General features: G+C 52.5%; 1 protein-coding gene across 1 annotated transcript in view; it reads left to right on the top strand.

Moving 5' to 3' along the window:
- ADORA1 (adenosine A1 receptor) overlaps positions 1 to 12,480 on the top strand; it is a 24,788-nt gene extending 12,308 nt beyond the window's left edge. Inside the window, exon 2 of the mRNA XM_009463298.2 lies at positions 11,525 to 12,480. Within this exon, the coding sequence (XP_009461573.1) occupies positions 11,525 to 12,158 (634 nt within the window). The 3' untranslated portion in view covers positions 12,159 to 12,480. The remainder of the gene's footprint in view (positions 1 to 11,524) is intronic.

The following is a 12,480-nucleotide window of genomic DNA, read 5'->3' on the forward strand; positions in this document are numbered from 1 at the left end:
AAGATGCACAGGGTGTAATTTATGCCCAGCTGATGCATTTCGTTGCAATTCCTGGTCTTGGGTCTCAGCTCTTTTTCTCCACCATCCTGATGGAAATACTGAGTGGCTTCCTTCCAGGCAACAAGGTCAATCGGTTTTCCTCTGAGGGAATAAATAATCTTTTAGATCTGAAAGAGGAAACAGAGTTTAAATAATAAACTTCAGGTTTGCTTTGCGTTTGCACTTTTAATTTGTTTTCCTGGCGAAAGATCGATTCTCTGAGGTGAGGGAACATTTGATTGCGGTGTTAACCGGAGCCTTCACTTTCAATTTGGCATTTCATTTGGCTGATCAAGATATATAGATCTGCACTGGATGGATTCATCCCAACATAAATAACTTAATGGCTTGACACATATGTGCTCTGATCCTCACTTCCCTCATCTTACGGTGTTGTGGAGGGGTGAATAACACAGGTTTTATTCAAGCTTTGTGGCAAGTTGTGTTTGGACAGAAGTTGGAAGTCAGTGCACGAAATGGCATCTCCAAAATGATTTTCACTGATTGAAAGTACATATAGCCAGCTCATTAGCAAAAAAAAATTAAATTAATCCAACTGCTTTTTGCATTTGAAATTGATCTTTTAATCAGGGGAAATATGCATTGGGCAGAAGACGTTGAACTGGTTGTTTTGGGTTACCATGTCCTCTGAGGTCTAGAAACAGTAGATCTCGTCGGCACTCCTCATTTAGACATTGGGAGGAGAGAACAACCTCCCTCATTTTGTGAGCTTCCAGCCAATTTTTCAGTCTTGAATGTACTAATCTTTGAACGGGGCTAAGTGCATAGAAGGGAAATGTTCCCTTTGCAGTGACAAATGGTGCTGTGAGGATTCTGGACAGCAATAACAAGTTGTAGCCTAAGAAACTGAGAAGTTCAGTTGTTGACTGCAAAAGCAGGAGTTGGGCTAGCAAGCAGAAGTGTAAAAACCAAGAAATTAAAAGGCAGCCGATACTAATCTCTTGTTCCAGCTGTAATTTAGGATATGTCTTTTTCTGAAGAGTCCTTCTGCATTGAAGAGATAAAGACCCACCTCAGCCCTGCTTCGTGGCTCGATTAATGCCTCTTCATGGGAGATGCTATCTCCAGTTTCCTGCCTCCCATTTATCCAGGGAGCAGAGCTCGATGTCCCGTCAAATGCAGAAGAAATGCCACCGGCGGATCTCAACACCCCTCTTATTTCCCTTCCCATGATCTGCTGCTGCCTTTTAATGGCTCTTGGTGCTTTTCAGACTCACCTGGTTGGAGGTCTCCTCTGGCTACCAACTTGTCCTTTGATTTAGCAGCCTTTGCAGAGCACGGTGGTGGCATGCGGGGAAGGACAGTGGCACTGGGCAACCTGCCCTGATGCTGTACAGATGGCACCAGGCGCTTCCTTAGCTGGCATCCTCCTCCTAGCGCGGCCGGCTTTCTGCAAGCCACAGCATTTTGCTGGATGGAGTATGAGCCATAAACGCTCTCAGAGCCCAATCACACCAGGCGTTTTATATCTGCCGTCTCATTTCAATTTCTCATAGAGCCCACATTTGACAGATTTGGCATTTTAAGTGGTTTTTAGAGCTGCCTTCTTTCTTCGTCCTCCCCTCTTCCCCCTCCCTTCTCCATTTTGGGGGCTGACTTTCAGAGTCCTCATTTCAAAGAAGTTCTTCTGCATAAAGAACAAAAATATGCAATGCATAGGAAAATTCAAGTAGAAGACAAATAGTAATTGAAAAGACACTGCTTTTATCCAGCAAAGTTCTGGATTTACACTGAAGATAGCCAAAGCTGCCTTTTTATCTCTTCTCCTTTGTAGTACCTGAATACATTGCCCTGACTTCTCTAATCACACAGTGACACACAGAGATGCACAGGATCAGCTGCTGAGGCAGGCCTGGGCGATCAGCTCCCAGCTAATTGCCACAGCAGGGGCAGGGCTGATGTCTGAGAGTCTTTGAGGTGGCCAAATCCACAGGGTGATAGTCCGGCACGGTGAGGGCAGATGACCTGAGCACATTGATCTCCCCACCACGATGCTGGGTGAGAAACACCTCCAGCACACTGTCCAGAGAGGCACGCACGTGAGTTTTGAGCGTCTCCTCCTGAAACCTTCTTGCCGTGCAGAAATTGTCTTCTGCTGGAGGTGGCATTGCTCCCAGCACAGCAGGGGCTCAGTGTGATGGGGGGGTGTGGGACCCACCCTCAGACTCAGAGACCTCTCCAAGGAGATGTTCCCACACCAAATTTCTATTTCTGACAACAAAACTGTTTAGACACTAAAAATGTCCAGTAAATGTATTGCACAGGCATAACACTGAAAATAAGTCCATCATGCCCATCACGCTGTCCATCAGTGACGTAGCCAGCTCTCATAATTTCACCCCCATCTCTGATGGACCGGGCTGTTCCTCTCTATGTGTCCTAATTCCCAAAGTCCTGGTGCTATAGAAGAATCTCAGCTTCTGTTTCTTTTCTCTTTTAAAGCAGCACTTCTCAGGCTTTGCATTGCAGAGAAATGCTCAAAAATGCTGCTGCCTGAAACCAGGAGCCAAAAGACAAGAACATCACATTTTTTTTTTCCCCAAGTTCTGAGATTCTGCAGCTCGTTTCATGATTTTGGAGCCGTTGCCAATAGTGTTAAATCATTTCCCTCCCACCTACCTCGGGGTCCTGGAGGGAGAAGCCAGCGATCCAGGAAAATCCTGGAGGGCTGTGACCACACATGGTGGAGCTGGGAGGGAGCCCTGGAGCTGCCTGGGTGCAAATCTATGGCTCAGCGAGACTTGTACCCCATTGACCAGGGACACTGGGTGCACCCTCAGGACCGTCACAGGGCAGCAGAAGGGTGACACATCCAGAGCATGGCCACCCCAGTGCAGGCACTCAGCACCCTTGGATGCACTCGGTGCTGCCCATAGCATCAGGCGGTCGCACGGCTCCCTTTGGGGCATGAAGGGTCTGCCTGGGGTTAGAGGGCAGCACTCCCCCATAGGCACAAATTAAATTATCTTTTCCATGAGGCATCAGATGCCCTGGGCATCCCCCTGCCTAACCCCCACCCACCCACATTTGGGATGAGGGGGCTGAGCACCAGGCGAGTGGTCCTTGCCGAGAATTGCTGTTTACACAGTGACAGAGCACTTGATCCAGTCAGGATCCAGCCACAGGCTGTAAGCCAAGCCCAGTTTGAAAACAAGATTAATTTTATGTGCACAAAGGATTTATATTTGCTGCTGGGGTGAAGGATGCTGCCTGAAGGATGTGAGAAAAATTGCCTTTCTCATTGAGCGGTGGCAGACGACACGCACTCCTTTGCCTTCTTTGGACAACAGCAGCGTCTCCTCCACACCCAGGGCAGAGGCTGAAGGGGAAGGACGAGTGCGAGGTCCCCGTGCTTTCCATCCTCCCTCCTTGCCATCTCCAGCCCTCCCGCGCTCCCTCTTCCCCTTGCAGCATCCTGTTGCAGTGGGAGCCGCTGGGATGGCCAAGGGGAAGCCGTTGGCACTGGTCCACGGTGGAGCCACCATGGAGGTTACTCACATCCCACCTCTGAGATGAGGACAACTGGGCAAGTGATCTGAAAGAAGCTCTGCAGTTACTGGAAGCCTGTGGTTTGTTCCCAAAGATGGGTTGTGATTCATCACCAGAGCCCAGGGAGTCCAGCATCACAGACATCCCGAACGAAGCAGGCTGCAGAGATCCAGCCAGATCGAAGCAGCTACTTCTGCATCGAGGCCAGGAGCAGCCCCAGAAGGGGTGTGCAACTGCTTGGCAATGAACTCATCCAGGCTGGTGTGATGTTGTGGCTGCTCCTCACATCCCAGGGACCAGAGGTGTGATAAGACAAGTCTTTTTGGCTCAGCAGGCAAAGATTTAACTCGATCCTCTAGCTGGAACCCGAAATATGGCAAGTTTAGACTCAGAAAACAGGTGGCCCGTCTGGGCATGTGTATGGGTATTGGGGAGCAGGGAAACAAGCCCTTAAGCAGCCTCATGAGGCTGTGGGTGATGCTGCCCCATGGGAGATGCCAAGCTCAAGGTGGACTGAGCTGTGATGTGTGCTTTGAGGCTTGGTCCCACCAGGGCTGATGGCATCAAGAGAGCGGCAGAGGCCATCTCCAGCTTCCCCCACCGATAAACGAAGCACACATCAAAGCCCTGGGGATGCCATGCCTCAGTGTGTGGGGACCAGTCAATTTTGGCAGGATGGATTTGTTCTCATAAGCCTCATAATCACCCTCGCCTTTATCCATTAGAGAATTACTGACTATTAAAAGCGGTTAGAAACATTCAGTGGACTTGCCAGCTGCTTTGCCCAGCCGTAGCTGCTTGCGCTTTGCAGTCACTTGTCGCAGAATAATTCCTACAGAGAGAGCTACCATTTTAGGATGGTAAAACCAAACCTGGACACAGACTGGACCAGGAGGAACTTCAGTAGGATGCACACAACCCATTGTATTTATGGATCTATACACCCCTATGTGCGTGCTTTTGGCCTCTCTCATGGTGGCTTTGGGTGAGGTTTGCATTAAGCAGCCTTGTAGTGTGGTGCCATCTCTTCTTGCTGCAGTGGAGGAGACCCAATGTTTTGGGAGCAGAGGTCCTCAAAGAGGGTTGGTCATGCCCAGCTCCTCTCTCTGCTGAGCCTGGGGTGCCGAGCTGCTGTAACTCCAGTGTGGGCTGAGCTAAAGGGCTTAGGAAGGTGCCAGCTGCTCATAGAGCTGATATCAAAGCAGAAAGGACACCATATGGTAAGAAAATCCTCCTCTGACTCTTGGTGGGGTGGTCCCAGCCCTGCTCTGGCCCTCTGCAGGGCGCTGCTCCAGCTGCGGTGGCAGCCATGGCCTCTGAAATCATGGCTTATTGCACACAGGGGGACTCGCAGCAGCCTGGCAGGGAGGACCTGGCACCCATCGGGGACATCCATCCCTGGAGCCCCTCACAGGCTTCCAGCTTTGGACCTCCTGCCCCCACCTCTTCTTGCAGCACACAGCTCAAGGAGTACCAAGTACCCTTCTCCCGCAGTCCCCTGGCATGTCCCAGTGCGTGCTCCAGACTGGGGAAGCTGGTGATGATGGAAGCAGGACAACCCTGACCCAGGTTCTGTCTCGATGGGTGTCAGAGAGGTTCTAGGTGGAGATTTGGGATGCAGCCCCATCCGCATGGGTGGTGGGTAAAAGGTGTCTGTTCCCCTCGGTGCCTCTCCTGCCATGGGAACCCGCTGCAGCCCCACCGAAAGCGTGACCTGTGGAAAACCCAACGTTGTCCTCACCCGACTGTCCCCTCCAGCTGAGCTCTCGCTCACCCTGAGCAAACAGACATGGATACGGTGCCAGGCAGGGATTTTCCTCCTCAGCTCCTTTTAAATCAGTGCCTCAAGGTCATGCGAGGAGTCTGAGGCCAGGACGGTGGAAAGCGCCTTGCCGCAGCCACCTGGCCTGTCCTCTCCCACCATGTCCCCCTGTCCCCTCTTGTCCCCGGGGCCTGCTGGCACTTCTCAGGTTTCTCCCACAGCTCAAATTTCTTGCAGACCAACCAACCAGAGGTGCTGGGAGGGGACAGTGCACAGGGCACCTTGGGTCCTCCCCAGCCCTTTGGAGCACTAGGAAGTGTCTCTGTGATAGGACATCGGTGTCAGGCTGGAAATACTGTGGTGATGGAGGCTGCTGGGCTATTTTGGTGCAGGAAAAGGGCTCCATCACCAACCAACACCAATGTTCTTGCTGCAGAAGGGTGCACTCTTCTGGCTCACCTGAATGACTCTCCATAGATTTTGGACCAGTTTTTTATGTCTTTGTTTGCCAGCTGGCATCTGACAGGCAACAAGCCTGGGATTCTGGGATCAGGACAATCCCCCGTGCAACCCAGAGGAGATGCTGATAGGGCCAGTCTCCTCCCTTCTGAGCATTGTAGGAACAGGCTGTCATGGAGAGCTCCATCCAGCTGCCAGCTTTGGCTGATGTTGGTTGACATCTGTCCCTCCCAAGGCCACCGCTCACATGGCGATGCACCCACCAGCAGTCACAAACCCACATTTCTTCCAAGGTGGACCACCAGAAGTGATGTGACTGTGAGAGCAACATGCTGAAACGGTGTCAGCACCCCTCTGCCCAGGAGATGTTTTCTCACATCACCTCCACGGTTGTGTCGTTGCCACCCGTCACCCCCATCCTGGCTGTGAGAGATGCAGGAGGGTGTGAAATGCCTTCGTGGTGGGAGCCATCCAACAGCTCAAGCCATGTTTGCAGACAACGTGGGCCCATCACCAGTGTTGGCTTGCTGCAGTTGTTGGATGAATGCTGTCGGGAGCGTGAAGGGCTGAGCTGGTGTTTGACCCCAAAGAGCTGCAAAGCTCCCAACTGGCACATAGGAGGGATGTGAACAAATAGGAGATGCACTCAAGTGATGCAGGGGGGACATTGGTGCTAAGAGACATTTATACCAATTCTAACAGACCTTTTCAGATATTTTAATACACCTTCAAATCCTTGATAACCTTCAAGATTTTGAATTTAGGGTTTTTACCTAAATGAAGCCCAAAAGAGATCTGAAGGGAAGGAGGAAAATAGCCAAAGCAAGAGATTGAAGAAGGAATAAACTTTTCACATCCAGGGTTAGAGGTGAGAAAGGAGCCATGATCAGGGTTCCTCTGTCACGCAGCGCCCCTTCTGCCGCACTTCCCACCTTGTGCGGGTGCCCAGGGACCTCCTCGTCCCAGCCCTGAGCTGCGGCTGAAATTGCCTCTCACAGAACCTGGATGCCACTTTGCATTTCTTGGTTTTGCATTTCTGAGCAGCTTTGAACACCAACATCTGAGTTTTCCCACCCAGTGGCCTCCAGGACACTGAAAGATCTGAAGCAAAGATACAGCCAGGAAAAAGGAGCAGAAACCAAAATCCCCTGAGATCAAAGCACTTTTGTCTAGAGATTTTTCAATTAGATCAGGACATGCTCTGGCTGCTTTTCTTTGCTGCGTTCATAATGCAGATGAGCTTCATGTCAGCTTGGCCTCCTTTCCTCCTACCATGTTGGCTCCAGCTTCATTTCATTAGCGATGGCCTGCCTTCATTAGTGAATTAATTCCCTAGGAATTGCACTGCAATAAACCCTACCAGAGCAAGGACCAGCGAAGCCACATCTTGGGGCTGGCTGGACAACTGCAAGTATTTTCTGGACAAAAAGGATTTTCACAGAAATACTAAAAAAACCCCAAATTTTATTCAAACCAGACCGGGAATCTTTGAAGCTTTTTCAACCAAAACAAGAGGAGATGTTTTGTGAGTGTTAGATTTGGATTGACCTGTGGGTTGGAGATCTAGGAAACAAGCCTTCGTCTCTCTCTTGGGGGACAGACCCCGAGACAAAAGCCAAATCAATAGAAATGCAATGAACATACAGCTCTCCATTTCTTTTCAGATGTGTCCTGATATGTTAGATGGCCATGGGAGCTTTGCCCACCCAGTGCCACACACCTAAAGAGCAGGTCCTGGGCTGAGCTGGGCTTCCTTGGCTGCAGTGGAGAGGGATGCAGAGGTCTGGCCACATCAAGATGTGGCAGAAGAAGTTGAATCTAGCCTGGAAATCAGGAGCAAAGGGAAAGGAGGGCGGATAGCACCCTCAGGGTGAGGGCCCGGGGAGCATTTCATGATCTCCTGGAGAAAAGGAGCCTCAGCGTCTCCCCCAGTGACTCCATCCTCAGCCCAAGAAACTTTGACTGCAACATCTCCAGGAGCATCCCATCACGAGGCAGCATCTCTCCCTGGAGGACACTGCTCCATGTCTCCCCGTTAGCTCTGTGCAGCCCTTAGGGACCATTTGTCTGCCTCCGCCTCCAACCATCACTTCTTGCACTTCCTCTGGGGATGCAAACATCTATCAATAATTGATATTTTGCCTCTTTGCGTTATTTTCCAAACCCTCAAAGACATTTTTGTTCCACAGCAAACCAAAGCTCCTGTCCATCCCATTTCACCGGGACATCTATGAGGCTGGATGGTTGCTGTGCTCCCTCGAGGCTCCTTTCTCCTGGCCTTTTCAGGGCATCCAGGAGGACTTGGGGCGATGCCCATCTCTCTGGGGAAGGGATGGTGCAAAAACCACCAGAGAGGGAGGACAGGAGGAAAATCTAGCAATTATGGTCAGGCTCAAAACCCCACAGACAAAGGAAACAAACCCAAATTGTATGATGAGGGTGGTGACTATTATCATGGATGGTTTAGGCGCAGCTGTTAATAAAAATAATAGTAGTAATAAAATTGTAATGATGCTAGCAATTGTTCCAATGCTGATGATAATAATAAGATGATTTATTAATTGTGAGCCATTATCAGTATTTTCTAGTACTTCTGCCTCCCAGACCCATCCCAAACTCTAGCTCTATCAAATTAATGCAAAATGAGGTAAATGGGAAAGGCTTTTTCTTTATGGCATAACCAAGGAAGAAACATGGGAACAGCAAAGTCTATCCCTGACCCCTCTGCTGATTGCCCCCCACCAAATGCCCTGTGCCATGGGTTAAGCATTAGGTAGGATCTTACATTTTCCTTCTTTAAGTAGGGTTTGTAGCGTTCAGAGCAGCTGAGCCCCCCGAGAGCTGCATGGCCTGGCCCTGTGGGGTGGATGGAGGAGGAGCTCAGGCATTTTATGGCTTTTGCCATCCTCCGTGTAGGGCTGACAGGGGATAGTGGGAACCCGTGAGCCCCCGGGGAGCACGTTTCCCTGCAGGGTGCTGAGCTGCCTCTGCCCTTGGCTTGTTGCTTGAAGGAGCAAAAGGAACAAAAGCCCCAGCTCCAAATGTTGCTGTTTATGGATTTTTCAGGTTCAGCCATGGTTCCTGTGAGCGTGGTACACACGTGCAGGGAGATGCACAGACAGGCTTTGCTCTCAGCTGCCGGCTGCTTCTGCGGTGCCACGCTTAAACCTCACGGTGTGAAGAGAAGCAAGGAGCAGGGAGAGCCAGGTCCTGATGCTCGAACTGTTGTGTGTGTCAGGCCAGGCATGTGCAGCGAGGTGGCGGAGATGGATGTGTGGCAAGGAGGAGGGAGGTAGACCATGGCAGAGAGATGGATGTGCAGCAAGGAGGAGGGATGGATGCGCAGCGAGGTGGGGGCATCCATGTGAGGCAAAGAGGGATGGATGTGCAGTGAAGAGGAGAGATGGATGTGCAGTGAGGAGGGATGGATGTGTATTGAGAAGGGATGTATGTGCAGCGAGGAGGGATGGATGTGCAGTGAGGAGGGATGGATGTGCAGCAAGGAGGGATGGATGTGCAGCAGGGAGGGACGTGCACTGAAGTGGGGAGGTGGACGAGCAGCTGGCAGCGTGTGGGGCGGTTGCTCTGCTCTGTGTGTGTTATACACGCTGGACCATGCGAGCTTGTGTGCATCCAGGGACCTGAGGTCTGCACGACCTCCACAGCTGTCCTGATAGCCATCTGCAACAACACGCAATGTTCTGGAGCTGCAGGGGGCCGGGACCATCCAGGCTGGGCCCCCTGCGGCCGTTCCCCATCCCCTCTACTTTGGCTGCAAGAGTGAACGCTGCGTCCTCTGCTCTGACCCTGCTTCATGACTAACAACGGGGTCTCAGTGCTCTCTCTGTCCCGTGTGCTCCCCCAACCCAGGCATGAGGGCGGGGGGAGAAGGGGTGGGTGCTCTGGGAGTAGCTCCATGCCTGGGTGCTGGCTGCAAGCCCTGGGAGGGTGTTTAGGGGCTGCGGTGCTGCTCAGCAGCCTTGTCTCTCCGGCGATGGCTGTCACACGGCTCTGCAGGGCAGGGAGCACCTGGGATGGCAGCGCGTTCAGCAAAATCAGTAGAAGACCCTAGAAAGCCCCGGGAGCGGGGAGCTGGGACACAGCTTGCAGGGACTGCAGAGGGAAGGAGTGAGGGCTGGGGGGTTGGTGCTGTTATTTCTAGTGTCGCCCCCCCCGAGATGCTCGAGCCTAGGGAGGTGGGAGCGGGGTGTCACAGCTGGAAGGGCACATCAGCTCTCCCCAAGGACCTGTTATCGGTGACGTGGGGTGCACGGGCCAGCACACAGCCCCACGGGAGCCTCTGGTATCCCTCTGCCACCCGCCTCTCCCATGGGCCCCCCCCACCTTTCCCTTCGCTTGGCCCACAGCACTGGTGCTCTCCCACCACCCCTCGTCCTCCCCGTGCCCCAGCTCTCCCTGCCCTGTGCCTTTCTCAGGGTCTCCTGCCCTCTCTCCTGCCCACAAGGAATAAATCACCATCCAGCTCCAGCCTCGGCTCTCAGAGGAAACAGCAGCCCACGTTGCCACCTCCTTCCCACGGGATCTGGCTGCCTCCGGGATGCTGGGAATCTTTTCCCAGACCAGAGCGGGGTTCATTCGAGAAAGCTGTAGGTGACCGGTGGCTCTGGACCCTCTGGACTCCTGGGGACCGATGTCCAGCCTCCACCCTGTGCCCCTCCATGCTTCCGCCCTGACATCTTGCCCATGAGATGGGTCTTGAGAAGGGACCTTCAAGGGGAAGTGAGAGTGGGTGTGGGTCCTTGGCTGTATTAAAAAGCCCTGAAATGCTTCATTTTTCTACCCAGGTAAAGGCTGCAGATATGCAGCAGGGAGCTCTCAGCATCAGGATTGGAGATCCAGGTTTGCCAGCCACCCCCACATGGTCCCCATGGCCGGGTTAACACCAGCATCACTGAAAAACCCAGCAAACAGTCAGAAAAATGTTCTTTGTTCAGTCCCCTCCGGTGGAAAGCAATAACACTTGGGCTGCGAATCTTCTCAGCCTCCAAGGAGAAGATTTTCTTTGAGGGCCAGGGGGAAAAATCAATCTAGCAGGCTCCACTTCCCGCTTGGAGAGTTCTGGAGAGACGAGCCCAGCCCCTGCATGCTCCCTGGTGGCATCAGGGAGGGAGCAGAGCCCAGCCAGAGCACAGCTCTCCTCCTCCTCCATCCCTTGGCACCGGCCCATTAGGAAAAAGGGTTTTGTTGATCGGCCCAGCACATTAGGAAATGAAACAGGCTGTGCCCAGAAGCTTCCCCAGGGGTCCATTAGCACCAGCAGATCCTTCCTCCAGCCTGGCAGGTCCCAGAGGATGCTTCTGCTGGCGATTTCCTCTCCCAGCGCAGGGGGAATTGTCTGGGACAGGGTGCTGGCAGGGCTGGTGCATGGGAGGAGGAAAGGGTGACCTGCTGCTCTGGGTGTAGGGTGCTTAGGGTTGAACATGCAGGCATGCTCCAGATTGCTAATGGATTTCCTGGCTTGGCATCAACCCCCAGAGCTCCAGGATCATGTCTGAGGTCTCTGCCCATCCCTGGGGCCAGGGGTGGTGGTCAAGACAGGGTGAGGTTCCCCAGGGCACATGCAGAGAAACCAGTCCATTAACAATTCTATCAGGACAAACTGTTACCAAGGAAGGGAATGAGGAGCACCATGTCATCTCAGCATGGGCACTGCCATGTGGAGCAGTCTTAGTCCCCAGGCAGAGCATCCCGCTTGTGTTTAATTCTTTCCTGTGGTTGTTGTCTCTTCCACAGGTACAAGAGTGTGGTGACACCCCGGCGGGCAGCGGTGGCCATTGCTTGCTGTTGGATCGTCTCCTTTCTGGTGGGACTCACTCCTATGTTTGGCTGGAACAACCTGAACAAGATGCGGAGGACTCAGGAGCTGAACGCCAGCCACACGGAGTTTGTCATCAAGTGCCAGTTTGAGACGGTCATCAGCATGGAGTACATGGTGTACTTCAACTTCTTCGTTTGGGTCCTGCCTCCCCTGTTGCTGATGCTGCTCATCTACCTGGAAGTCTTCAACCTTATCCGCAAGCAACTCAACAAGAAGGTCTCCTCCAGCTCCAACGACCCTCAGAAGTATTATGGGAAGGAGCTAAAGATTGCGAAGTCATTAGCACTGGTTCTCTTCCTCTTTGCGCTCAGCTGGCTCCCTCTGCACGTCCTCAACTGCATCACCTTGTTCTGCCCATCCTGCGAGACGCCGCACATCCTCACCTACATCGCCATCTTCCTCACCCACGGCAACTCGGCCATGAACCCCATCGTCTACGCCTTCAGGATCAAGAAGTTCCGGACAGCTTTCCTGCAGATCTGGAACCAGTACTTCTGCTGCAAAACCAACAAAAACACCAGCACCACCACGGCTGAGCCGGGCAACTAGGAGCTGGGAGAGAGCAGAGAGGGGTCCTCCGTGCCCAGCCCGATCCCCATCTGGCCGCTGTTCCTGCTGCTGGGGAAGGGCTGGTGAGGACCCGGGAGGGCTGGATTCACCAGCGCTGTGCAATCTGAACAGCCGTGTCCCCCAGCTGCCCCGGGGGTTATTTATTCACAAGCATTGTACTGTTTTGATATTGTAGCCTGCACTGTTCCTTTCCTTTTTTGTTTTTTTTTCTGTTTGTTTTTGGTTTTGTTTTTTTTAAGGGTTGCCAAGTATTTAAGGAGAAATTGTACAGACAAAGGCGCAGTTTATCTTCATGCAAATA

This window comes from Nipponia nippon, unplaced genomic scaffold (assembly GCF_047370975.1).
Source record: "Nipponia nippon isolate SJK-2023a ecotype South Korea unplaced genomic scaffold, ASM4737097v1 scaffold_25, whole genome shotgun sequence".
NCBI lineage: Eukaryota > Metazoa > Chordata > Aves > Pelecaniformes > Threskiornithidae > Nipponia > Nipponia nippon.